At 49.9% G+C, this 24,122-nt stretch overlaps 3 protein-coding genes and 4 long non-coding RNA genes across 11 annotated transcripts; all 7 read left to right on the top strand.

The window, feature by feature from the left end:
* The first annotated feature begins 615 nt into the window (after positions 1-615).
* Positions 616-4,452, top strand: LOC146754882 (obscurin-like). Its single transcript, XM_085526484.1, has 3 exons — positions 616-1,164; positions 1,291-1,480; positions 4,289-4,452. The coding sequence occupies exons 1-3, from the start codon at positions 1,057-1,059 to the stop codon at positions 4,450-4,452; spliced, it is 462 nt and encodes a 153-aa protein (XP_085382610.1). The 5' UTR covers positions 616-1,056.
* A 6,204-nt stretch (positions 4,453-10,656) lies between these two features.
* On the top strand, positions 10,657-11,534 carry LOC146754881 (uncharacterized). The gene is made up of 3 exons (XR_014938578.1): positions 10,657-10,894; positions 11,266-11,334; positions 11,462-11,534. It is a non-coding gene; the product is annotated as an uncharacterized LOC146754881 (long non-coding RNA).
* A 616-nt stretch (positions 11,535-12,150) lies between these two features.
* Positions 12,151-12,925, top strand: LOC146754880 (rho GTPase-activating protein 32-like). The gene is made up of 3 exons (XM_085526649.1): positions 12,151-12,229; positions 12,414-12,495; positions 12,766-12,925. The coding sequence occupies exons 1-3, from the start codon at positions 12,179-12,181 to the stop codon at positions 12,912-12,914; spliced, it is 282 nt and encodes a 93-aa protein (XP_085382775.1). The 5' UTR covers positions 12,151-12,178; the 3' UTR covers positions 12,915-12,925.
* A 1,823-nt stretch (positions 12,926-14,748) lies between these two features.
* LOC146754879 (uncharacterized) lies at positions 14,749-19,285 on the top strand. Of its 5 annotated transcripts, none has more exons than XR_014938505.1 (4): positions 14,749-14,835; positions 15,321-15,436; positions 18,030-18,586; positions 18,678-19,285. It is a non-coding gene; the product is annotated as an uncharacterized LOC146754879 (long non-coding RNA). The 5 variants fall into 5 exon arrangements; XR_014938503.1 differs by having other exon boundaries at positions 18,030-18,168; positions 18,398-19,284; XR_014938506.1 differs by having other exon boundaries at positions 18,030-18,168; positions 18,666-19,281.
* Positions 19,286-20,150: 865 nt separating this feature from the next.
* On the top strand, positions 20,151-20,923 carry LOC146754878 (uncharacterized). Its single transcript, XR_014938586.1, has 3 exons — positions 20,151-20,283; positions 20,655-20,723; positions 20,851-20,923. It is a non-coding gene; the product is annotated as an uncharacterized LOC146754878 (long non-coding RNA).
* Positions 20,924-21,539: 616 nt separating this feature from the next.
* Positions 21,540-22,314, top strand: LOC146754877 (rho GTPase-activating protein 32-like). Its single transcript, XM_085526666.1, has 3 exons — positions 21,540-21,618; positions 21,803-21,884; positions 22,155-22,314. Exons 1-3 carry the CDS (start codon positions 21,568-21,570, stop codon positions 22,301-22,303), a joined length of 282 nt encoding a protein of 93 aa, XP_085382792.1. The 5' UTR covers positions 21,540-21,567; the 3' UTR covers positions 22,304-22,314.
* A 106-nt stretch (positions 22,315-22,420) lies between these two features.
* Positions 22,421-23,446, top strand: LOC146754876 (uncharacterized). The gene is made up of 2 exons (XR_014938571.1): positions 22,421-22,623; positions 22,953-23,446. It is a non-coding gene; the product is annotated as an uncharacterized LOC146754876 (long non-coding RNA).
* Positions 23,447-24,122: the final 676 nt, after the last annotated feature.

Raw genomic sequence — 24,122 nt, 5'->3', positions numbered from 1 at the left:
TCTAGCTGTACAACAAATTCCTATCTAGAGCATGTGCATCTGAGAGCATCATCCGAGGCTCCCAGTGTGATGAGTGGAGAGAAGAGAGAGGCAGTTTTCAGACATGGTTCATCATCCTCAATGGGGTAGATTTAAGAGAGAATAAATGCTGCCTGGAATTCTATTGTTTGTACTTTGCAGATTACTGCTGGCTGTAGGATGGCGTCTGTTGCAAGTGCCTCTCTAACTTATCTCCAGCATGTAGATGCATGTATTTTGAGAGAGGCATCCTACCCTAAGTGTATGTTACTCAAAAAGCAATGTTTTCTTCCAGGAAAACCTACTGAGGTTTCAAAACAGCTGGAGGATAAGACAGCAGCAGCAGGGCAGGACATCAGCCTGAGCTGTGAGCTGTCAAAGCCGGATTTGAACATCAGGTGGTACAAGGATGGCAAAGCAATCAGAAAAAGCCAGAAGTACGACTTGCAGCAGGAGGGAAGGAACTGGGGCCATTCTGATCATCCATGACTCTACTGCCAAGGACAGTGGGGAGTACCCCTGTGAGACAGAGGACTCCATAACAAAAGCCAGGGTCACTGTGCAAGGTGAGTTGAAAAGCACACTGGGGATGGCATGTAGAGAAGTCGAGGTAAATATCTGCAGCCTGTGGGTGATGTTTTTCTCTTCTGTTTCCTTGAGCAGGATCAATTCTTAGTTTTCAGAAAATACGATGGATTAAAATCTTTTCCTTAAAATAATCTGGAAACCGAATGATTCTCCAGTGTGATGTGGATCTGGGCAGCCTGGTCTGGTGGTTGGTGGCCCCTTGACAGGGGGTTTAAAACTAGATACTCTTTGAGGTCCTTTCCTACTCAGGCCACTCTATGATTCTGTGATCATTCTATGGTTCTATGATCTTGGTTGTTAGTGAGCCAAGAAAAGATGGCAATCTGAATTAGTCTATATTGAATATGTGTAATCAAAACTATATGCAGTTTATCAGATGAGATCCTACCAGCGCATGTATAATGGTATTGAACTTTCCAGATATCTACTGGAATTATCAAACCTATGTAAATGGGTGGACTCTGTGGACTTCTTAGATTCTTTGCATCTCTATGTGATGTTCTAGAAGTGAGGGCAAAGGAGATTCAGGACACCTCTGTATGCTTGAGACTTGTTCGGGTAACAAATCCCTTTGTCCCACACCCTCATCCCCCTCTTTTCCTTCCAGAAAAACCTAATTACTTTATCAAGGAACTTTCAGATCTGAAAACTGAAGAAAGTGGAACTACAATTTTTTCATTTCAGTGCGAGAAATGCTCATACACCGTCATATGGAGGAAAGGCATTGCTGAGCTCAGGCCTGGCAGGAAATACGAGATGGCACAGAAAGGACGAGACCTGCAGCTGAGCATAAGAAATCTGGAGAAAAGTGACAGTGACATGTACACCTGTGACATTGGTGATGCCCAGTCCAGAGCCAAGCTGGTTGTACAAGGTATGTGTGAGAGCCATATGACTGCGCATCCTGTTTCTCCACTCCCAAGACATTATCCTGGTAGAATTTGTACATTTATGGCAGGTCTTTGGGGCTGCAGCTGTCTGGCCTGAATAGCGGTTCACAAGCCATGCACAGAGCGAGCTGCACGGAAAGGGAAAGAACTACCAACTAGAGCAGTGCCATTGAGAACTTTATGTATCATTTAAAAACCAAAAATGCTGATGTACGGTGAGGCTGGTGACCCAGAAATCAGTGTGAACTTTCTATCTCTGACCTTTCTGAGTTAAAAATAGTTCTCTAAAGTTCTAGGCAAAAATTCCCTGATGCAGCATTCTGGGTAGTTGTCACGGTTTAAACTAAAATTTACCTGTGTTCGTGACAGGGGGGCCACAGGCAAGCGAGGTGCTAGAAGGAGCTGAACCTCAGTCCCAGCTACTTCAGAAGCAGCCCGAACCCCCTCATACACGGCTAAGATCTCCTTCTCAGTTTAAGCATAGCGCTCCTCAGACCCTTTATATGCTCGACTCCAAAATCCCAGGGGTCGGCCTTGGGTCTCTCCTGAAGCTCTTTGCCACAAACTCCAAGTGGGATTTTTTTCTCCAGCAGCAGTGTAGATTATGTTTTTCACATCCTGTCCCGTCCGTACTGGCCCCAAGGCCACGGCACGGGCTATCTCTTGTTTTATCTGCTCAAAAGCCTGCTGCTGCTTAGGACCCCATGAGAAATTATTCTTCTTCCACGTTACCTGATAGAGGGGGCTCACTATGTGGCTGTAGTTTGGGACATGCATTCTCCAAAAGCCCACTACTCCCAGGAAAGATTGGGTCTCTGTCTTGTTGGTGGGCGGAGACATAGCAGTGATTTTGTCAGTCACATCTGCTGGGATGTGTCGATGCCCATCTTGCCGTTTTACACCTAAAAACTGGATTTCCTGGGCAGGCCCCTTCACCTTGCTGCGCTTAATGGGAAAACCAGCTTGCAAAAGAATTTGGATTATCTGTTTTCCTTTCTTGAAAACCTCTGCTGCTGTATGGCCCCACACGACAATATCATCAATATACTGCAAGTGTTCGGGAGCATTACCCTGTTCCAAGACAGCTTGGATCAACCAATGGAAATGGTTGGGCTGTGCTTCCACCCTTGAGGTAAACAGTTCCAGGTATACTGAACAGCTCTCCAGGTAAAAGCAAACTGTGACCTACATTTTGCAGCCAATGGGATGGAAAAGTAGGCATTAGCAATGTCAATGATGGCAAACCACCTTGCTTCTTTTGACTCCAGTTCATACTGGAGTTCTATCATGTCTGGTACAGCAGCACTCAATGGAGGTGTGAATTCATTCAGGCCACGGTAATCCAGCGTCAGCCTCCATTCTCCATTGGCTTTACGCACTGGCCATATGGGGCTGTTAAAAGGCGAGTGAGTTTTGCTAATCAATCCCTGATTCTCTAATTGGCGAATTAGCTTGTGAATGAGGAGCAATGAGTCCCTATTGGTGCGGAACTGCTGTCTTGTACCACTTTGGTGGCAATTGGTACCACTTGGTCTTTTACCTGGAGCAACCCCACAGCAGAAGGATCATCTGACAGACCAGGTAAAGCTGACAGCTGCTTAACACAGTTTGTGTTAACAGCAGCTATCCCAAAGGCCCATCGATAGCCCTTGGGATCCTTAAAATATCTCATCCTAAGGTCATCAATACCCAAAATACATGGAGCCTCTGGACCAGTCACAGTAGGGTGTTTTTGCCAGTTTTTACCATTGAGGCTTATTTCGGCCTCCAACATAGTCAATTCTTGGGAACCCCCAGTCACTCCATGGATCTATATTGGTTGTGTCCCTTGGTGACTTGAGGGCATTAGGGTGCATTGTGCGCCAGTGTCCACCAAGGCTTTATATTTCTGTGGTTGAGATGTGCCAGGCCACCTAATCCACACAGCCCAGTATACTCTATTGTCCCTTTCCCCGCCCAGGCTGTAGTCAGGGCCCCTCTATTGGTTACCTCGATGGCTTGCAGCAACTGGAACTTCCCCCCTTTTGGGGCATGTAGCCCTGTCTTTCATGTCTCATGTCCAGTTCCACATGTTGTTTGAAGCACCATCTTAGAGGCAGCCTTTATTTCTCCAGCCCACCACTCTCTTGTACCACGAGAGCTCTCCTGCTTCTCGCTGTGATGTGAGACCAAATGGAAGGCCCTGCAGAAGTCTGGGTAGGTGATGTCAGTTGCTGTTCCTTTCCCCAACTGGTGCTGGGAAAAGCAGGGAATGGGACTGGGAGACATCCCGGCGGTGGGATCCTGCCTAAGCAGAACTGAATGGCTGTTCTGATCCATGTATTTTAACCTGAGTGAATCTGAAACTAATGAGGGAGGTGAGGGACCTGTGGGAAGAAAATGTATGTGCCGCAGTTTGTGGTGCAAGGTGTTCTAGGAGCTGCTGGTAACAGTGCCCAGAAGTCTTCCTTTTTTGACGGGGAGAGGATTAACAAGGTTATTTTAATGAATCTATTTCCTTTCTGTTCATCTTTCATACTACCTCTCAAAAAACTGTCTGTGGATTCTGTCATAGTTTTGTGCTGTTGCTGTCAATATTCTACATCATAACATCATGTGCAGTATGAATCATTAATTGAGGGTATAAATAGTGGAATCATGTACAAAGGAAAAAGGGTTAAAGAGAAAGTAAATTTATGTGTGGATTCTATGCATTCTCAAGTAGTAGTTCTTGCTAAAGAGAATTCGTGTGCACTCTGTGCTTTCATCTGCACAAAGGATCTTGTAATCATCTCTGTCTGTGTTTCTTTTAGACCCAGAGATGGAGCAGAGAGGAACACAGACTTGGGTGGATCTTCATTCAGGAGCAGGGACACGTCATGCTCATCTGAGGTATCTGGCTGACAGCAAGAGCAGAGAGGTAAGTTTCATAGGGTCGCGTGCCCATTTTATTTTATTTTTCATTCATGATGCATAGAGGCGTTCCCCAGACAAAGTGAGCATTTCTCAACTGGACTTTCTAGAAATGAGCTAGGCAGTGAAAATGGGTTTGAAGCATTCCTAAGAGCCCCGCAAGAGAATGCTGAGAGTTAATCTGGCACCATCCTTTGGAAACGTCCGTTGTCTGTCAGCTCTTCAGCTGTGCCCTAACACCTCCCATTGCGCTGCCACAACAGGATAGAATTCCAAGCCCACACTGAGTCCTGGAATGTTGTGGTGCCGTGTTGGAATCAGACGTGACCACGTGGTCTTGGCTCCCCGCCTTGTGGGGGGTCATGGTGGACCAGGCTGTTGGCCGTTGGTGATGTCATAAGCGGCTGGAATGAGGGGAGGAGCGGTGCGTTCTGTGTTCCTTTGTGGGTGAGCTAGTGGTCGGAGTGGTTGGTTGTCTTGTTGTTCTTGTGCCTTTTGTGCCGTTGGTGTTGGCAGTTGGTGTTGGCAGTTGGTGTTGGCAGTTGGTGTTGGCAGTTGGTGTTGGCAGTTGGTGTTGGCAGTTGGTGTTGGCAGTTGGTGTTGGCAGTTGGTGTTGGCAGTTGGTGTTGGCAGTTGGTGTTGGCAGTTGGTGTTGGCAGTTGGTGTTGGCAGTTGGTGTTGGCAGTTGGTGTTGGCAGTTGGTGTTGGCAGTTGGTGTTGGCAGTTGGTGTTGGCAGTTGGTGTTGGCAGTTGGTGTTGGCAGTTGGTGTTGGCAGTTGGTGTTGGCAGTTGGTGTTGGCAGTTGGTGTTGGCAGTTGGTGTTGGCAGTTGGTGTTGGCAGTTGGTGTTGGCAGTTGGTGTTGGCAGTTGGTGTTGGCAGTTGGTGTTGGCAGTTGGTGTTGGCAGTTGGTGTTGGCAGTTGGTGTTGGCAGTTGGTGTTGGCAGTTGGCAGTTGGCAGTTGGCAGTTGGCGTTGGCAGTTGGCGTTGGCAGTTGGCGTTGGCAGTTGGCGTTGGCAGTTGGCGTTGGCAGTTGGCGTTGGCAGTTGGCGTTGGCAGTTGGCGTTGGCAGTTGGCGTTGGCAGTTGGCGTTGGCAGTTGGCGTTGGCAGTTGGCGTTGGCAGTTGGCGTTGGCAGTTGGCGTTGGCAGTTGGCGTTGGCAGTTGGCGTTGGCAGTTGGCGTTGGCAGTTGGCGTTGGCAGTTGGCGTTGGCAGTTGGCGTTGGCAGTTGGCGTTGGCAGTTGGCGTTGGCAGTTGGCGTTGGCAGTTGGCGTTGGCAGTTGGCGTTGGCAGTTGGCGTTGGCAGTTGGCGTTGGCAGTTGGCGTTGGCAGTTGGCGTTGGCAGTTGGCGTTGGCAGTTGGCGTTGGCAGTTGGCGTTGGCAGTTGGCGTTGGCAGTTGGCGTTGGCAGTTGGCGTTGGCAGTTGGCGTTGGCAGTTGGCGTTGGCAGTTGGCGTTGGCAGTTGGCGTTGGCAGTTGGCGTTGGCAGTTGGCGTTGGCAGTTGGCGTTGGCAGTTGGCGTTGGCAGTTGGCGTTGGCAGTTGGCGTTGGCAGTTGGCGTTGGCAGTTGGCGTTGGCAGTTGGCGTTGGCAGTTGGCGTTGGCAGTTGGCGTTGGCAGTTGGCGTTGGCAGTTGGCGTTGGCAGTTGGCGTTGGCAGTTGGCGTTGGCAGTTGGCGTTGGCAGTTGGCGTTGGCAGTTGGCGTTGGCAGTTGGCGTTGGCAGTTGGCGTTGGCAGTTGGCGTTGGCAGTTGGCGTTGGCAGTTGGCGTTGGCAGTTGGCGTTGGCAGTTGGCGTTGGCAGTTGGCGTTGGCAGTTGGCGTTGGCAGTTGGCAGTTGGCAGTTGGCAGTTGGCAGTTGGCAGTTGGCAGTTGGCAGTTGGCAGTTGGCAGTTGGCGTTGGCAGTTGGCGTTGGCAGTTGGCGTTGGCAGTTGGCGTTGGCAGTTGGCGTTGGCAGTTGGCGTTGGCAGTTGGCGTTGGCAGTTGGCGTTGGCAGTTGGCGTTGGCAGTTGGCGTTGGCAGTTGGCGTTGGCAGTTGGCGTTGGCAGTTGGCGTTGGCAGTTGGCGTTGGCAGTTGGCGTTGGCAGTTGGCGTTGGCAGTTGGCGTTGGCAGTTGGCGTTGGCAGTTGGCGTTGGCAGTTGGCGTTGGCAGTTGGCGTTGGCAGTTGGCGTTGGCAGTTGGCGTTGGCAGTTGGCGTTGGCAGTTGGCGTTGGCAGTTGGCGTTGGCAGTTGGCGTTGGCAGTTGGCGTTGGCAGTTGGCGTTGGCAGTTGGCGTTGGCAGTTGGCGTTGGCAGTTGGCGTTGGCAGTTGGCGTTGGCAGTTGGCGTTGGCAGTTGGCGTTGGCAGTTGGCGTTGGCAGTTGGCGTTGGCAGTTGGCGTTGGCAGTTGGCGTTGGCAGTTGGCGTTGGCAGTTGGCGTTGGCAGTTGGCGTTGGCAGTTGGCGTTGGCAGTTGGCGTTGGCAGTTGGCGTTGGCAGTTGGCGTTGGCAGTTGGCGTTGGCAGTTGGCGTTGGCAGTTGGCGTTGGCAGTTGGCGTTGGCAGTTGGCGTTGGCAGTTGGCGTTGGCAGTTGGCGTTGGCAGTTGGCGTTGGCAGTTGGCGTTGGCAGTTGGCGTTGGCAGTTGGCGTTGGCAGTTGGCGTTGGCAGTTGGCGTTGGCAGTTGGCGTTGGCAGTTGGCGTTGGCAGTTGGCGTTGGCAGTTGGCGTTGGCAGTTGGCGTTGGCAGTTGGCGTTGGCAGTTGGCGTTGGCAGTTGGCGTTGGCAGTTGGCGTTGGCAGTTGGCGTTGGCAGTTGGCGTTGGCAGTTGGCGTTGGCAGTTGGCGTTGGCAGTTGGCGTTGGCAGTTGGCGTTGGCAGTTGGCGTTGGCAGTTGGCGTTGGCAGTTGGCGTTGGCAGTTGGCGTTGGCAGTTGGCGTTGGCAGTTGGCGTTGGCAGTTGGCGTTGGCAGTTGGCGTTGGCAGTTGGCGTTGGCAGTTGGCGTTGGCAGTTGGCGTTGGCAGTTGGCGTTGGCAGTTGGCGTTGGCAGTTGGCGTTGGCAGTTGGCGTTGGCAGTTGGCGTTGGCAGTTGGCGTTGGCAGTTGGCGTTGGCAGTTGGCGTTGGCAGTTGGCGTTGGCAGTTGGCGTTGGCAGTTGGCGTTGGCAGTTGGCGTTGGCAGTTGGCGTTGGCAGTTGGCGTTGGCAGTTGGCGTTGGCAGTTGGCGTTGGCAGTTGGCGTTGGCAGTTGGCGTTGGCAGTTGGCGTTGGCAGTTGGCGTTGGCAGTTGGCGTTGGCAGTTGGCGTTGGCAGTTGGCGTTGGCAGTTGGCGTTGGCAGTTGGCGTTGGCAGTTGGCGTTGGCAGTTGGCGTTGGCAGTTGGCGTTGGCAGTTGGCGTTGGCAGTTGGCGTTGGCAGTTGGCGTTGGCAGTTGGCGTTGGCAGTTGGCGTTGGCAGTTGGCGTTGGCAGTTGGCGTTGGCAGTTGGCGTTGGCAGTTGGCGTTGGCAGTTGGCGTTGGCAGTTGGCGTTGGCAGTTGGCGTTGGCAGTTGGCGTTGGCAGTTGGCGTTGGCAGTTGGCGTTGGCAGTTGGCGTTGGCAGTTGGCGTTGGCAGTTGGCGTTGGCAGTTGGCGTTGGCAGTTGGCGTTGGCAGTTGGCGTTGGCAGTTGGCGTTGGCAGTTGGCGTTGGCAGTTGGCGTTGGCAGTTGGCGTTGGCAGTTGGCGTTGGCAGTTGGCGTTGGCAGTTGGCGTTGGCAGTTGGCGTTGGCAGTTGGCGTTGGCAGTTGGCGTTGGCAGTTGGCGTTGGCAGTTGGCGTTGGCAGTTGGCGTTGGCAGTTGGCGTTGGCAGTTGGCGTTGGCAGTTGGCGTTGGCAGTTGGCGTTGGCAGTTGGCGTTGGCAGTTGGCGTTGGCAGTTGGCGTTGGCAGTTGGCGTTGGCAGTTGGCGTTGGCAGTTGGCGTTGGCAGTTGGCGTTGGCAGTTGGCGTTGGCAGTTGGCGTTGGCAGTTGGCGTTGGCAGTTGGCGTTGGCAGTTGGCGTTGGCAGTTGGCGTTGGCAGTTGGCGTTGGCAGTTGGCGTTGGCAGTTGGCGTTGGCAGTTGGCGTTGGCAGTTGGCGTTGGCAGTTGGCGTTGGCAGTTGGCGTTGGCAGTTGGCGTTGGCAGTTGGCGTTGGCAGTTGGCGTTGGCAGTTGGCGTTGGCAGTTGGCGTTGGCAGTTGGCGTTGGCAGTTGGCGTTGGCAGTTGGCGTTGGCAGTTGGCGTTGGCAGTTGGCGTTGGCAGTTGGTGTTGGCAGTTGGTGTTGGCAGTTGGTGTTGGCAGTTGGTGTTGGCAGTTGGTGTTGGCAGTTGGTGTTGGCAGTTGGTGTTGGCAGTTGGTGTTGGCAGTTGGTGTTGGCAGTTGGTGTTGGCAGTTGGTGTTGGCAGTTGGTGTTGGCAGTTGGTGTTGGCAGTTGGTGTTGGCAGTTGGTGTTGGCAGTTGGTGTTGGCAGTTGGTGTTGGCAGTTGGTGTTGGCAGTTGGTGTTGGCAGTTGGTGTTGGCAGTTGGTGTTGGCAGTTGGTGTTGGCAGTTGGTGTTGGCAGTTGGTGTTGGCAGTTGGTGTTGGCAGTTGGTGTTGGCAGTTGGTGTTGGCAGTTGGTGTTGGCAGTTGGTGTTGGCAGTTGGTGTTGGCAGTTGGTGTTGGCAGTTGGTGTTGGCAGTTGGTGTTGGCAGTTGGTGTTGGCAGTTGGTGTTGGCAGTTGGTGTTGGCAGTTGGTGTTGGCAGTTGGTGTTGGCAGTTGGTGTTGGCAGTTGGTGTTGGCAGTTGGTGTTGGCAGTTGGTGTTGGCAGTTGGTGTTGGCAGTTGGTGTTGGCAGTTGGTGTTGGCAGTTGGTGTTGGCAGTTGGTGTTGGCAGTTGGTGTTGGCAGTTGGTGTTGGCAGTTGGTGTTGGCAGTTGGTGTTGGCAGTTGGTGTTGGCAGTTGGTGTTGGCAGTTGGTGTTGGCAGTTGGTGTTGGCAGTTGGTGTTGGCAGTTGGTGTTGGCAGTTGGTGTTGGCAGTTGGTGTTGGCAGTTGGTGTTGGCAGTTGGTGTTGGCAGTTGGTGTTGGCAGTTGGTGTTGGCAGTTGGTGTTGGCAGTTGGTGTTGGCAGTTGGTGTTGGCAGTTGGTGTTGGCAGTTGGTGTTGGCAGTTGGTGTTGGCAGTTGGTGTTGGCAGTTGGTGTTGGCAGTTGGTGTTGGCAGTTGGTGTTGGCAGTTGGTGTTGGCAGTTGGTGTTGGCAGTTGGTGTTGGCAGTTGGTGTTGGCAGTTGGTGTTGGCAGTTGGTGTTGGCAGTTGGTGTTGGCAGTTGGTGTTGGCAGTTGGTGTTGGCAGTTGGTGTTGGCAGTTGGTGTTGGCAGTTGGTGTTGGCAGTTGGTGTTGGCAGTTGGTGTTGGCAGTTGGTGTTGGCAGTTGGTGTTGGCAGTTGGTGTTGGCAGTTGGTGTTGGCAGTTGGTGTTGGCAGTTGGTGTTGGCAGTTGGTGTTGGCAGTTGGTGTTGGCAGTTGGTGTTGGCAGTTGGTGTTGGCAGTTGGTGTTGGCAGTTGGTGTTGGCAGTTGGTGTTGGCAGTTGGTGTTGGCAGTTGGTGTTGGCAGTTGGTGTTGGCAGTTGGTGTTGGCAGTTGGTGTTGGCAGTTGGTGTTGGCAGTTGGTGTTGGCAGTTGGTGTTGGCAGTTGGTGTTGGCAGTTGGTGTTGGCAGTTGGTGTTGGCAGTTGGTGTTGGCAGTTGGTGTTGGCAGTTGGTGTTGGCAGTTGGTGTTGGCAGTTGGTGTTGGCAGTTGGTGTTGGCAGTTGGTGTTGGCAGTTGGTGTTGGCAGTTGGTGTTGGCAGTTGGTGTTGGCAGTTGGTGTTGGCAGTTGGTGTTGGCAGTTGGTGTTGGCAGTTGGTGTTGGCAGTTGGTGTTGGCAGTTGGTGTTGGCAGTTGGTGTTGGCAGTTGGTGTTGGCAGTTGGTGTTGGCAGTTGGTGTTGGCAGTTGGTGTTGGCAGTTGGTGTTGGCAGTTGGTGTTGGCAGTTGGTGTTGGCAGTTGGTGTTGGCAGTTGGTGTTGGCAGTTGGTGTTGGCAGTTGGTGTTGGCAGTTGGTGTTGGCAGTTGGTGTTGGCAGTTGGTGTTGGCAGTTGGTGTTGGCAGTTGGTGTTGGCAGTTGGTGTTGGCAGTTGGTGTTGGCAGTTGGTGTTGGCAGTTGGTGTTGGCAGTTGGTGTTGGCAGTTGGTGTTGGCAGTTGGTGTTGGCAGTTGGTGTTGGCAGTTGGTGTTGGCAGTTGGTGTTGGCAGTTGGTGTTGGCAGTTGGTGTTGGCAGTTGGTGTTGGCAGTTGGTGTTGGCAGTTGGTGTTGGCAGTTGGTGTTGGCAGTTGGTGTTGGCAGTTGGTGTTGGCAGTTGGTGTTGGCAGCTGGTGTTGGCAGCTGGTGTTGGCAGCTGGTGTTGGCAGCTGGTGTTGGCAGCTGGTGTTGGCAGCTGGTGTTGGCAGCTGGTGTTGGCAGCTGGTGTTGGCAGTTATTGCCTTTTTCTTCTCACCGTCGTGCGCAGCAGCTTGTAGGTAAGCTGAGCTGGCGTGGGATGGATGGGTGGGCAGTGAGGTGTTGAGAACTGCTGGCTGTCGGAGCTCACAGCACCGTATTGCTTACTCTTGACCATCAGACGTAATTTTCCCCGGTACACACGTTCCAAAGGGGGTATCAGTAAAGTTGGCACCTGTCCCGTGCTTCTTCCATTGTCTTTGCTCAGTAGTGGAAGCATTGTAAAGTTGCTGGGCGGACAGGCATCACGTAGCCTGAGACTCAGCATGTCTTGCAGCAAGTGGATGGGACGGTTGTGCTGTGTGTGTTATTCCATGGATGTCTTAGCCCTGCTCACTGACCTGCTCTTTCTCTCTCCTCTCCTCACCCTCCGCCCACTGCCTCGGTGCAGCTTTTGCTCTCATTCCATCCGAGCAAAGCGACAACTGCTGCAGATAGCTTGAGGTGATCTCACTGCCAGGTACGTGCCATGATTTGTCCCCCCACATGGTTTTGCCACATGGTATGTGAATGTAGTTCTGAAGAAGTCTGTCCATACTGTGCTGTGTGAATAGAGAAAACAGAAGTGTGTTTCTGCTCTGTTCCAGCTCTTCACACTTGCTGTTATGGGTGCTGCGTGCAGTGAGATCAGCCGTGAGCCTGTGGTGGCGGCGACAGAGGTACAGTATGAAGCTCTGGCCGGTCTTTGTTCCCTGTGTTGAACCATTAGAAGGAGCTGCAGATGTACTCTCCTGCAGGAAAGAATGGGCCAAAAAGGGCCTGGCCAGCTATCTGCGCCAGTGCCATTGCTGATGAGTCTGGGTAGAGAGAGATGCATCTTTGCATGGCCTGGCAATGCACACCAGGAAGGGAAATAACTGTGATGAGACGTGCAGCTCCTTCTGAAGTGCTCCTGATAAGGATAGAGCGCATTTGCTGCAGCTTTCTCTGCAGATGTGCTCCTCACCTTGAAATCCTCCTGATTTGTCCTCATCTCCTGACCACGGCCTGTGCTCTGTTTTGCAGGCTGATAACATGCGGAAGCCGCAGCTGGTGCGTGCTATGTCATCTTTAAACGTACCAGCGATTGCGGCAGCCCATGTTATTAGGAGCCACGTCGCCCAGGGGCCGGATGAGCTCTCTCTGGAGGTAAGCAGTTCCAGGCGTTCCTTGTTGTTGTGCACAGAGAGTAGTATAGAGTGTGAACGCCTCGGGAATACTCTCATATTTTGTGTCGTAGAAGAAGGCTTTTGTTTTAGCTGTGCTGAAGCTGGGATTGATGTTTCAATCTTTTGCAGGTTGGAGACATCGTGTGCATTGTTGATATGCCACCAAAGGAGATGAGCCCCTGGTGGAGAGGCAAGCGTGGCTTTGAGGTAGGCACACATTTTTGACTAGAGAGCACAGCTTCAGTAGTGTCTAGAATCTCTGGTTGGAGCTGCTCTGCCTGCACAGGATGGCTTCTGGATGCAAACAGTTGCCCTGTGTCGGTGTCAGAGGACCTTCCCTTTGGCTCTGGGCTTGGGCTAATGCCCACCTGTCTTTTTGTTCTTATTACAGGTTGTTTTTTTCCCTGGTGAGTGCGTGGAACTCATCAGGGGAAAACTGCCCGAGTCCATCCTACATTCATTGCCAAAGCCAGGTGCGTATTTTACATTTGACAATGCGGGTTAGTAAAATGGGGTCTGAAGGTGGCTTTCAGGGGGTTCATTAATGCCCGAGTTGAGCAAGCTTAGAAAGAGAACTGCATTAAGCTCCTTGGGCACCTCCAGGGATGGGGAAAATCCGTTCTTGTGTGTCCTTGTTGGGAACATGCTTTCTGTTGTTACGTGTTCTGTTGAATGCGTTGCACTTGGCCTCGTCCAACCGAGCCAAGCCTGAAATTAACTTGTTTCTTTGTTTTGTTGCACAGAGCCAAAGAAACGGGGCAAGTTCATCTCCTGCCTTCGTTGCCCGTTGAAGGCCCGCCCCAGGAGAGCGAAGCAGCCGGAGCCTCCAACATTCTCGGGATCCATGTCCCTGCTTGACATCGTTGAGAGGTATTTAGCCAACAGGACTTGAGGGCTGAGCTGTAGGAATGGAAGCATCCTTGCTGTTTGAAACAGAGCGCTTTTCTAAGCTGTGTTTCAGCAGAAACCAGGCATTGCCAGGAACAGGCAACTATTGGCAAGGGTTCGGTGCAGCTCTTCCCTCACCCTGCACCATGACTGACAGCATGCTCTGTTTTCTCTGCAGAATGAGTTCTCCCAGTAAGAGGGCAGAGTCAGCAGCTTGCAGTTGGCGTTCCTGCTTCTGCCTGGGCAAACCTTCCCCTGTGGCCAAACGCCAACTGCAGAGCAGTGCCAGGGAGCCCTCTGAAGCAGAAGTCTTGGTCCTGGCAGGTAAGCATGCAAATCCAGCTTTCAAAACACTGCTTGTCAGCAACACAGGTAGAATTCATGCTTTCAGTGGGCTTGTACATCCTTCTGGCATTCAAGCCTGTGCCTGACATCTTCAGTTGACTCCTGTCTTTCCCAAATGAGTCTCTTGTCAACACAAGAGCTGGACCTGCACGAGGATCACTTTCAAGGCAGTGACACTGTTGCTAGAAGCCTATTTGCTTCTGCCCACCATCACTGCATAGCCAAATGTCAAGAACCTGTTTCATGATTCATCTTGTGAAACTTTGACACTAACTGCTGTGCATCTACTCCTTCCTTTGTGACCCGAGCCTTTGTATATCTCCAAGACACCGGGCATGTTACGATGCAGCTTCCTGTGATTCCATCAATGAAGAACTGTTACTAAGCACAGGATGCTGCAGTTCAGATGAAAGCCTTCCGTATAACATCAGTTATAAAGAGAAGAATGCCATCATCGTTGAAGCTCTCGTTCATCCCATACCTGCTGAAGCTGCTGACCTGAGCCTGCCAGACTCCTCAGGCACCAGCCTGAACCAAGTGCCTTTCGAGGACAGCCCAGCCCAAGCACAGCACGAGTGCCCCGACAGCAGCACAACCATGCAGGCTCAGGTCAGCATTACAGAGGAGAAGCCAAACATCTTGGAGGGGGAGGTAGAATCAGGCCAAGAGTCCCAGGCTCCAGGCAACAGCACGACTTCTGAGACACTCTCGTCAGACAACAGAGAATGAGTCCCATCTTTCCTCCAGACCTCACACCCCCTCCTTTTTCCTATTGAATAAAGGCACGCTCGTGCTCAATCAACGCCTTGACTGAATTCTGAGTTTTCATTCGCAGAGATTGGGATGAGTACAAGAAACAGCAAGACAGCTCAGCTTGCAACGCTCTGGCTGTGGGGTGCGTGCAGGGACACTGTAACCATACAGGGAAAGGCTTCCACTGCTTCCTCAAGCTGTAGTCCAGCCCTGCTACTGCTCTGTGGCACAAAGCCCTGAGGGATGTTCCATATTGTTAACCTAAGTGAAGCCAGCTTCATGCACTGTGTTTTGTTGTTGCTGGGTGAGAGGGGGATGCACGTTGGTGAGAAGATGAGCATTGCTGGATCTGCCACGAGTGTCCCTTCTGCCTCTAAGAATATGTCCTAAGTAGGATGTGAACACTGCTGGCACTTCCTCATTGCACGTGCTTGGAGGATCTTCAGTTCTTGCACATTCAGGATGTCTGTCAGTGACTACGAGGAAATTCTCAAGTACTAGGAATTCCATGAAACAGTTGGAACGGGTAAGTGTCATCTTTGTACAGAAACAGCACGCCTAACAGTCTGTCTCACCACTCTAGAATTAATGTGAGAATAGATTAACAGCTCTTGTCAGTTCTCTAAGTCAGGTTTCATTTGTATAAATTTGAAATTCGTTTTTTAAACCAGTTGGAAATTGTAATATTATATTAGAGAAGAATTCACACTCAACTTTAAGCATCTGTGTTTTGATTTGTAGGTGGTTTTGCCAAGGTAAAACTCGGGCGGCATCTTCTTACTGGTGAAAAAGTTGCACTAAAAATCATGGAGAAAGTTTCTGTAGGGGTAAGCCAAAAGGCATTTAAATATGATAATATCTTCTGTTGGAGTTGTGGAGTTCTCAAGAACACGGGGGCAGGTGGGATGGTACATACGAATGCAGCCTACTGGTCCCATTGCCTTTTGAAAGATGCTGTAGAGCTGGAAAAAGTTTAACAGAGCACCACAAATCTTCTTCCTCGTTGTTCAGAGGGCAGTATTCTCTGGCTGTAAAATGGAGGAAGTTATTACGTTATTACATTACATTACATTATTGTTACATTATTACAGCAACTTTACCAAAATACCAATGAAAATGCTGAATGTTTTACTTTTCATTTTTCACAGCTCTGTTTCAGAATTTCTATGGGAGTGATGTCAGTCATTGCTGAGTTGATGTTGAATTGTGTACTGTCCCGTATGTGCTTGTTATGTTTCACAGCAGTCAGATGTGGTACCTGGTATGTCACAGTAGTTAGCAATCTCATCGCTTGCTTTTATGGTCTCTTAAGGATGACTTGCCTCATGCTAAAACAGAAATTGATGCCATGAAGAACTGAAGTCATCAACATGTTTGCCCATTGGATCACGTAAGAGAGACACCAAAGAAATATTTATAGTCATAGAGGTAAGAAATAGTTTCTGCTTTCTGTGCTGTCATTGTTACTTACCTTTCTCTGATACTCTCTAAATGCATTTTCAGATAACCTTATCTTACAGGGAAGCTGTTTGATTGCATTGTTTCTAAGGACCACCTTTTGGAAGAGGAAGCTCCAGTCTTTTTTTGACATATTGTTTCAGCAATTGCTTATGTTCACAGTCAGGGTTATGCCCAGAGACCTCAAACCAGTGAGCCTGAACTGTAGTCAGTCTTCCATAAATAATAATGAATGTGTTTTTATTTTTCTGTTGGGAGAGAAAGTTACAGTACTCCACTCCATTCCAGTGGATTGCAGGAGAGAACTTAAGGCGGGAGAAGTAACACAAAGTAGAACTAATGGGTTGATTGAATTGATAGAATTATTTACTGAGATAAAGGATAATAGTTATGATGAATGCAAAAGCAATTGCTCACCACCTACCAATCAGTGTCCAGTTAGCCTCCTAGTAGTGGAAGAGATTGACATGAAGTTCTACCCCCTTCAAAACTCCTTCCACAATATGTCATATAGTATGGAATATCCTTTGGCCAGTTTAAGTCAGCTGTCCTAGTTCTGTTCCTTCTCACTTCCTTGGGCTCTCAGCTGAGATTGACTGTGGCTCTGTACAACGCTGCCTGGCAGCAACTGTAAGCATCACTGCGCTATCTCCATTGTTTCTCTAGAATGAAAACGTAGTATTAAATCAGACACTGAAGAAAATAATTCAGTTCCAGCTGAAACTCAGAGAATAACTTGTGCTTAGGATTCTTTCCCCACAGGAAATGTTAGATAATTATTGCTATTTGGTACTGTGTTGTGTAGCTGAGCTGGATTTTGTTATCCTTGAAGAAGTATCTTCCTCTGAAAGGGGAGTAAAACATGATGCTCCTAATGAGCGGAGCAGAGACACAGATCTGATCTGAGTGTTGGTTTCCCATTTTTGTGATGCTCTTTGCTGCAGTTTGTATCTAGAGAGAAGCCCTTGTGGTGTCAGTCTGTTGTGTAACCTGCTCTAGTTTTGTGCCTCAAGGAAGAGTGATCCTTTAAACAAATGGTGGCTGTACAGAGGGTATGGGGTGAGATGCATTCCTCTGGCCCCATCCAATGGATTTTCTGTCACTGAAGTCTTGAAGCACAGGTTAGGTACTGGAAGGCTTGAATATTTCCTCACCAATAGGTTAGAGCTTGGCATTTTGTAAGCTGCTGGTATCTCTCAGTAAAGCAAATCATTACAGCACGAGCATTTTCCTAGGCATCTTATGAAATCCCTCTATCTAAGGCTACTGGAAGGCACTCTGAACAAAGATCATTCTCCCCAGCTTCTCTTCTCTGAGTGGGAGCTTCAGCCCCCTGCACAGGCTGGAGGTCATCCCCAGAACTTGCTTCAGGTTGTTATCCTTCCTGGCCAAAAACCAGATACAGTATTGTAGATGTGGTCCAGTGAGTGTTGAAGCAGGAATGACTTGTCGTGGTCTGGTTGTGCTGCTTTTTAATGCAGCTGATGATCTTGTTGTACTTCTTTTCTGTCAGAGCACACTGCTGGCTTGCATTCAGCCTGTGGTCTCTCACCACTTGTCCTCCTAGTTCCATACAGTTCGGTCTGTTCATTAAAATGTTTCAGTAAGTTGGTCTGGTCCTACGAAGTTGTATGACTGCAGTAAGCAGTGTACATGGTGCGCTGTGAGTACTGCACACATTCCTCTTGGCAGCTTGTGGAACAGACATTGTGCATTGTTTGGATTGTGTAAGCATTCCTGTTGGTCTCTTGTGATGCTTACCTTCTTAGAGCACCTTTCCATGTTTGGCTCTACATATTTTGGTACCTTACTTGTTCTGTTTGGCTTAGCAGGGAAGGTCTTCTTCTGAAGCATCCTCAGTCTTGGTCTGGGCAGCATACTTAGAAATGACATGGACGTTACATGAGTGGGTGATCAAAGGGGGAAAGATCTCACCTTTCTGATCTGTTTCCTTTTAGAAGACAGTCCTGGAGAGGATTTGCTTTCCTTGTTTCCTGGAGACTTGGATTCTTAGATGGTTTTGACTGCAGCTATTTCTGATGTTAATTCCTTTTTCTGTACTTTAGTAGCAAAGTGCACGTGGAGTGCTTTGGAATTGTCTGAAGTTGCCAGGTTGCTTGTGATCACATATGTAACGTGGAGTTATGTGTGGTGCCAGTGATAATTCAGTGTGATGAACTTGAAGGCTTTCAGTAGAATTGCAGCCCTAATAGAAACAATGACTTGAACTCTGGAATTCTGTGTAAAATCATTAGCTAGCTTGTGGTCCGGGTCTTCAAACCAAAGGCTATGAGGTGCTGCTCTTGTTGACACAGGCTGTGAAAGATGACTTGAGCTCTAAGAGTAATTTCCCTTCTGCTCTTGATATGAACGTCAAATCCAAAATTACAGTATTAAGAACATAATATAAAAGTTTTTGCTGCTGGCTTGTGGACCTGCATTAGCTCTTCGCCATAGTTTGGAACTTGCAAAGCAATCTTATTTAGATTTTAGTGATGAAATCTTTTGATGAAATCTTTCTTTTAATTCTGCAAAAGAATCTCAATGGCACATTTCTTTTCAGTCTGAAAAGGCTCTGACATAATGAAGATGTGCCAGACTGCAGCCATGTGCCAGATGTGTTTGGATCCATGGAATTTTCTGATGTAGCTTCAGTGTTTGAAGAATCTCCGCTTGATCTAAATACTCAGAGAACAAAGCAGGTGTGTAAAGATGTAGTGCTAGTTTCTTACAGAAAAAATATAGCACTTAATCCAGAAATTTACTTCTCATTGTATATAGTGCTTACTCCATACTTCAGTATCTAGTAAACCTTGACCGAAGTAAGATACAGATTGAGCAAAGTATGTTAAGCATAAATTTTGGTGCCTTCTACCTGTAGGCCATGGTTCATTTTACAAGAACCCTAACTCCAGTGTTTGGTTTGCACAGAAATAGCAAGCAAGGGAACAAGTAAAGGAGTCAGTGAGGATTTTAAAACGCAATGGAAAGTGATAAGGCACAGTTGATAAGATTTTGGAGTTAGGTTGGATGTACACAGAGCTTTAAAGAGGAAGAATCTTCAGGAATAGTCAGCATGGATTGACCAAGGGCAAATTGTACTTGACCCACCATTGCTAGGTGAGCTTCTGCTTTAAAGCATCAAGCTGCATAAAGAAGGCAGTTTTAAAAGCAAGCTTACCAATTCGTTTTTAACCAGTGATTTTTTCAGGAAGGAAAGCTTATAGATGCTGTTTGCTAATGGAAGATGGAGAGAGGAAAAGCAAGAGAAAGGCATGATGTGTGCATAGCCACCACATCCCATCTGCAGCGTTCTCCCCCTCTGCAAACGAGGAGCAGCTCATCAAGCTTGGCCTGGGCCATGGAAAGGGAGCATGCTAACATCTGGGCCAACCCAAACGAGTTAGTTCTGCAGGTTGGTTGTTTTCTGCTGTTTGTCTCACGTCCTGTTGCTCAGCGGTAGATTTGTTCATGTTCAGTGCCAACAGGAAACACCCAACAGGTGGGGTTTGCGGAGAAAGAGGTCCTGCAGGTCTTGTGTGACACCCATGGAACCGTAGCGAGGCTGCATGTGTGTAAAACACCAGGAATCAACAGAGGTGTGAAGGTGAGCTGTGGGCTGCAGTACCACAGGAAGGGATGTGTGTGCTCTGGGTTTGGATGCTTCTGTGTGTTTTAAGTGACTGAGATACCACTGCTCAGTCTGTTTGAGTGTTGTGAGTTGGTGTTGTGAGTTGGTGTTGTGAGTTGGTGTTGTGAGTTGGTGTTGTGAGTTGGTGTTGTGAGTTGGTGTTGTGAGTTGGTGTTGTGAGTTGGTGTTGTGAGTTGGTGTTGTGAGTTGGTGTTGTGAGTTGGTGTTGGGAGTTGGTGTTGTGAGTTGGTGTTGGGAGTTGGTGTTGGGAGTTGGTGTTGGGAGTTGGTGTTGGGAGTTGGTGTTGGGAGTTGGTGTTGGGAGTTGGTGTTGGGAGTTGGTGTTGGGAGTTGGTGTTGGGAGTTGGTGTTGGGAGTTGGTGTTGGGAGTTGGTGTTGGGAGTTGGTGTTGGGAGTTGGTGTTGGGAGTTGGTGTTGGGAGTTGGTGTTGGGAGTTGGTGTTGGGAGTTGGTGTTGGGAGTTGGTGTTGGGAGTTGGTGTTGGGAGTTGGTGTTGGGAGTTGGTGTTGGGAGTTGGTGTTGGGAGTTGGTGTTGGGAGTTGGTGTTGGGAGTTGGTGTTGGGAGTTGGTGTTGGGAGTTGGTGTTGGGAGTTGGTGTTGGGAGTTGGTGTTGGGAGTTGGTGTTGGGAGTTGGTGTTGGGAGTTGGTGTTGGGAGTTGGTGTTGGCAGTTGGTGTTGGCAGTTGGTGTTGGCAGTTGGTGTTGGCAGTTGGTGTTGGCAGTTGGTGTTGGCAGTTGGTGTTGGCAGTTGGTGTTGGCAGTTGGTGTTGGCAGTTGGTGTTGGCAGTTGGTGTTGGCAGTTGGTGTTGGCAGTTGGTGTTGGCAGTTGGTGTTGGCAGTTGGTGTTGGCAGTTGGTGTTGGCAGTTGGTGTTGGCAGTTGGTGTTGGCAGTTGGTGTTGGCAGTTGGTGTTGGCAGTTGGTGTTGGCAGTTGGTGTTGGCAGTTGGTGTTGGCAGTTGGTGTTGGCAGTTGGTGTTGGCAGTTGGTGTTGGCAGTTGGTGTTGGCAGTTGGTGTTGGCAGTTGGTGTTGGCAGTTGGTGTTGGCAGTTGGTGTTGGCAGTTGGTGTTGGCAGTTGGTGTTGGCAGTTGGTGTTGGCAGTTGGTGTTGGCAGTTGGTGTTGGCAGTTATTGCCTTTTTCTTCTCACCGTCGTGCGCAGCAGCTTGTAGGTAAGCTGAGCTGGCGTGGGATGGATGGGTGGGCAGTGAGGTGTTGAGAACTGCTGGCTGTCGGAGCTCACAGCACCGTATTGCTTACTCTTGACCATCAGACGTAATTTTCCCCGGTACACACGTTCCAAAGGGGGTATCAGTAAAGTTGGCACCTGTCCCGTGCTTCTTCCATTGTCTTTGCTCAGTAGTGGAAGCATTGTAAAGTTGCTGGGCGGACAGGCATCACGTAGCCTGAGACTCAGCATGTCTTGCAGCAAGTGGATGGGACGGTTGTGCTGTGTGTGTTATTCCATGGATGTCTTAGCCCTGCTCACTGACCTGCTCTTTCTCTCTCCTCTCCTCACCCTCCGCCCACTGCCTCGGTGCAGCTTTTGCTCTCATTCCATCCGAGCAAAGCGACAACTGCTGCAGATAGCTTGAGGTGATCTCACTGCCAGGTACGTGCCATGATTTGTCCCCCCACATGGTTTTGCCACATGGTATGTGAATGTAGTTCTGAAGAAGTCTGTCCATACTGTGCTGTGTGAATAGAGAAAACAGAAGTGTGTTTCTGCTCTGTTCCAGCTCTTCACACTTGCTGTTATGGGTGCTGCGTGCAGTGAGATCAGCCGTGAGCCTGTGGTGGCGGCGACAGAGGTACAGTATGAAGCTCTGGCCGGTCTTTGTTCCCTGTGTTGAACCATTAGAAGGAGCTGCAGATGTACTCTCCTGCAGGAAAGAATGGGCCAAAAAGGGCCTGGCCAGCTATCTGCGCCAGTGCCATTGCTGATGAGTCTGGGTAGAGAGAGATGCATCTTTGCATGGCCTGGCAATGCACACCAGGAAGGGAAATAACTGTGATGAGACGTGCAGCTCCTTCTGAAGTGCTCCTGATAAGGATAGAGCGCATTTGCTGCAGCTTTCTCTGCAGATGTGCTCCTCACCTTGAAATCCTCCTGATTTGTCCTCATCTCCTGACCACGGCCTGTGCTCTGTTTTGCAGGCTGATAACATGCGGAAGCCGCAGCTGGTGCGTGCTATGTCATCTTTAAACGTACCAGCGATTGCGGCAGCCCATGTTATTAGGAGCCACGTCGCCCAGGGGCCGGATGAGCTCTCTCTGGAGGTAAGCAGTTCCAGGCGTTCCTTGTTGTTGTGCACAGAGAGTAGTATAGAGTGTGAACGCCTCGGGAATACTCTCATATTTTGTGTCGTAGAAGAAGGCTTTTGTTTTAGCTGTGCTGAAGCTGGGATTGATGTTTCAATCTTTTGCAGGTTGGAGACATCGTGTGCATTGTTGATATGCCACCAAAGGAGATGAGCCCCTGGTGGAGAGGCAAGCGTGGCTTTGAGGTAGGCACACATTTTTGACTAGAGAGCACAGCTTCAGTAGTGTCTAGAATCTCTGGTTGGAGCTGCTCTGCCTGCACAGGATGGCTTCTGGATGCAAACAGTTGCCCTGTGTCGGTGTCAGAGGACCTTCCCTTTGGCTCTGGGCTTGGGCTAATGCCCACCTGTCTTTTTGTTCTTATTACAGGTTGTTTTTTTCCCTGGTGAGTGCGTGGAACTCATCAGGGGAAAACTGCCCGAGTCCATCCTACATTCATTGCCAAAGCCAGGTGCGTATTTTACATTTGACAATGCGGGTTAGTAAAATGGGGTCTGAAGGTGGCTTTCAGGGGGTTCATTAATGCCCGAGTTGAGCAAGCTTAGAAAGAGAACTGCATTAAGCTCCTTGGGCACCTCCAGGGATGGGGAAAATCCGTTCTTGTGTGTCCTTGTTGGGAACATGCTTTCTGTTGTTACGTGTTCTGTTGAATGCGTTGCACTTGGCCTCGTCCAACCGAGCCAAGCCTGAAATTAACTTGTTTCTTTGTTTTGTTGCACAGAGCCAAAGAAACGGGGCAAGTTCATCTCCTGCCTTCGTTGCCTGTTGAAGGCCCGCCCCAGGAGAGCGAAGCAGCCGGAGCCTCCAACATTCTCGGGATCCATGTCCCTGCTTGACATCGTTGAGAGGTATTTAGCCAACAGGACTTGAGGGCTGAGCTGTAGGAATGGAAGCATCCTTGCTGTTTGAAACAGAGCGCTTTTCTAAGCTGTGTTTCAGCAGAAACCAGGCATTGCCAGGAACAGGCAACTATTGGCAAGGGTTCGGTGCAGCTCTTCCCTCACCCTGCACCATGACTGACAGCATGCTCTGTTTTCTCTGCAGAATGAGTTCTCCCAGTAAGAGGGCAGAGTCAGCAGCTTGCAGTTGGCGTTCCTGCTTCTGCCTGGGCAAACCTTCCCCTGTGGCCAAACGCCAACTGCAGAGCAGTGCCAGGGAGCCCTCTGAAGCAGAAGTCTTGGTCCTGGCAGGTAAGCATGCAAATCCAGCTTTCAAAACACTGCTTGTCAGCAACACAGGTAGAATTCATGCTTTCAGTGGGCTTGTACATCCTTCTGGCATTCAAGCCTGTGCCTGACATCTTCAGTTGACTCCTGTCTTTCCCAAATGAGTCTCTTGTCAACACAAGAGCTGGACCTGCACGAGGATCACTTTCAAGGCAGTGACACTGTTGCTAGAAGCCTATTTGCTTCTGCCCACCATCACTGCATAGCCAAATGTCAAGAACCTGTTTCATGATTCATCTTGTGAAACTTTGACACTAACTGCTGTGCATCTACTCCTTCCTTTGTGACCCGAGCCTTTGTATATCTCCAAGACACCGGGCATGTTACGATGCAGCTTCCTGTGATTCCATCAATGAAGAACTGTTACTAAGCACAGGATGCTGCAGTTCAGATGAAAGCCTTCCGTATAACATCAGTTATAAAGAGAAGAATGCCATCATCGTTGAAGCTCTCGTTCATCCCATACCTGCTGAAGCTGCTGACCTGAGCCTGCCAGACTCCTCAGGCACCAGCCTGAACCAAGTGCCTTTCGAGGACAGCCCAGCCCAAGCACAGCACGAGTGCCCCGACAGCAGCACAACCATGCAGGCTCAGGTCAGCATTACAGAGGAGAAGCCAAACATCTTGGAGGGGGAGGTAGAATCAGGCCAAGAGTCCCAGGCTCCGGGCAACAGCACGACTTCTGAGACACTCTCGTCAGACAACAGAGAATGAGTCCCATCTTTCCTCCAGACCTCACACCCCCTCCTTTTTCCTATTGAATAAAGGCACGCTCGTGCTCAATCAACGCCTTGACTGAATTCTGAGTTTTCATTCGCAGAGATTGGGATGAGTACAAGAAACAGCAAGACAGCTCAGCTTGCAACGCTCTGGCTGTGGGGTGCGTGCAGGGACACTGTAACCATACAGGGAAAGGCTTCCACTGCTTCCTCAAGCTGTAGTCCAGCCCTGCTACTGCTCTGTGGCACAAAGCCCTGAGGGATGTTCCATATTGTTAACCTAAGTGAAGCCAGCTTCATGCACTGTGTTTTGTTGTTGCTGGGTGAGAGGGGGATGCACGTTGGTGAGAAGATGAGCATTGCTGGATCTGCCACGAGTGTCCCTTCTGCCTCTAAGAATATGTCCTAAGTAGGATGTGAACACTGCTGGCACTTCCTCATTGCACGTGCTTGGAGGATCTTCAGTTCTTGCACATTCAGGATGTCTGTCAGTGACTACGAGGAAATTCTCAAGTACTAGGAATTCCATGAAACAGTTGGAACGGGTAAGTGTCATCTTTGTACAGAAACAGCACGCCTAACAGTCTGTCTCACCACTCTAGAATTAATGTGAGAATAGATTAACAGCTCTTGTCAGTTCTCTAAGTCAGGTTTCATTTGTATAAATTTGAAATTCGTTTTTTAAACCAGTTGGAAATTGTAATATTATATTAGAGAAGAATTCACACTCAACTTTAAGCATCT

The sequence above is a fragment of the Coturnix japonica genome, chromosome 37, assembly GCF_054131305.1.
Source record: "Coturnix japonica strain WE chromosome 37, WE-NBRP24, whole genome shotgun sequence".
In the NCBI taxonomy this organism is placed as follows: Eukaryota; Metazoa; Chordata; class Aves; order Galliformes; family Phasianidae; genus Coturnix; species Coturnix japonica.
Note: the sequence above shows the minus strand (reverse complement) of the source record. Positions and strands in the feature narration are given on the sequence as shown.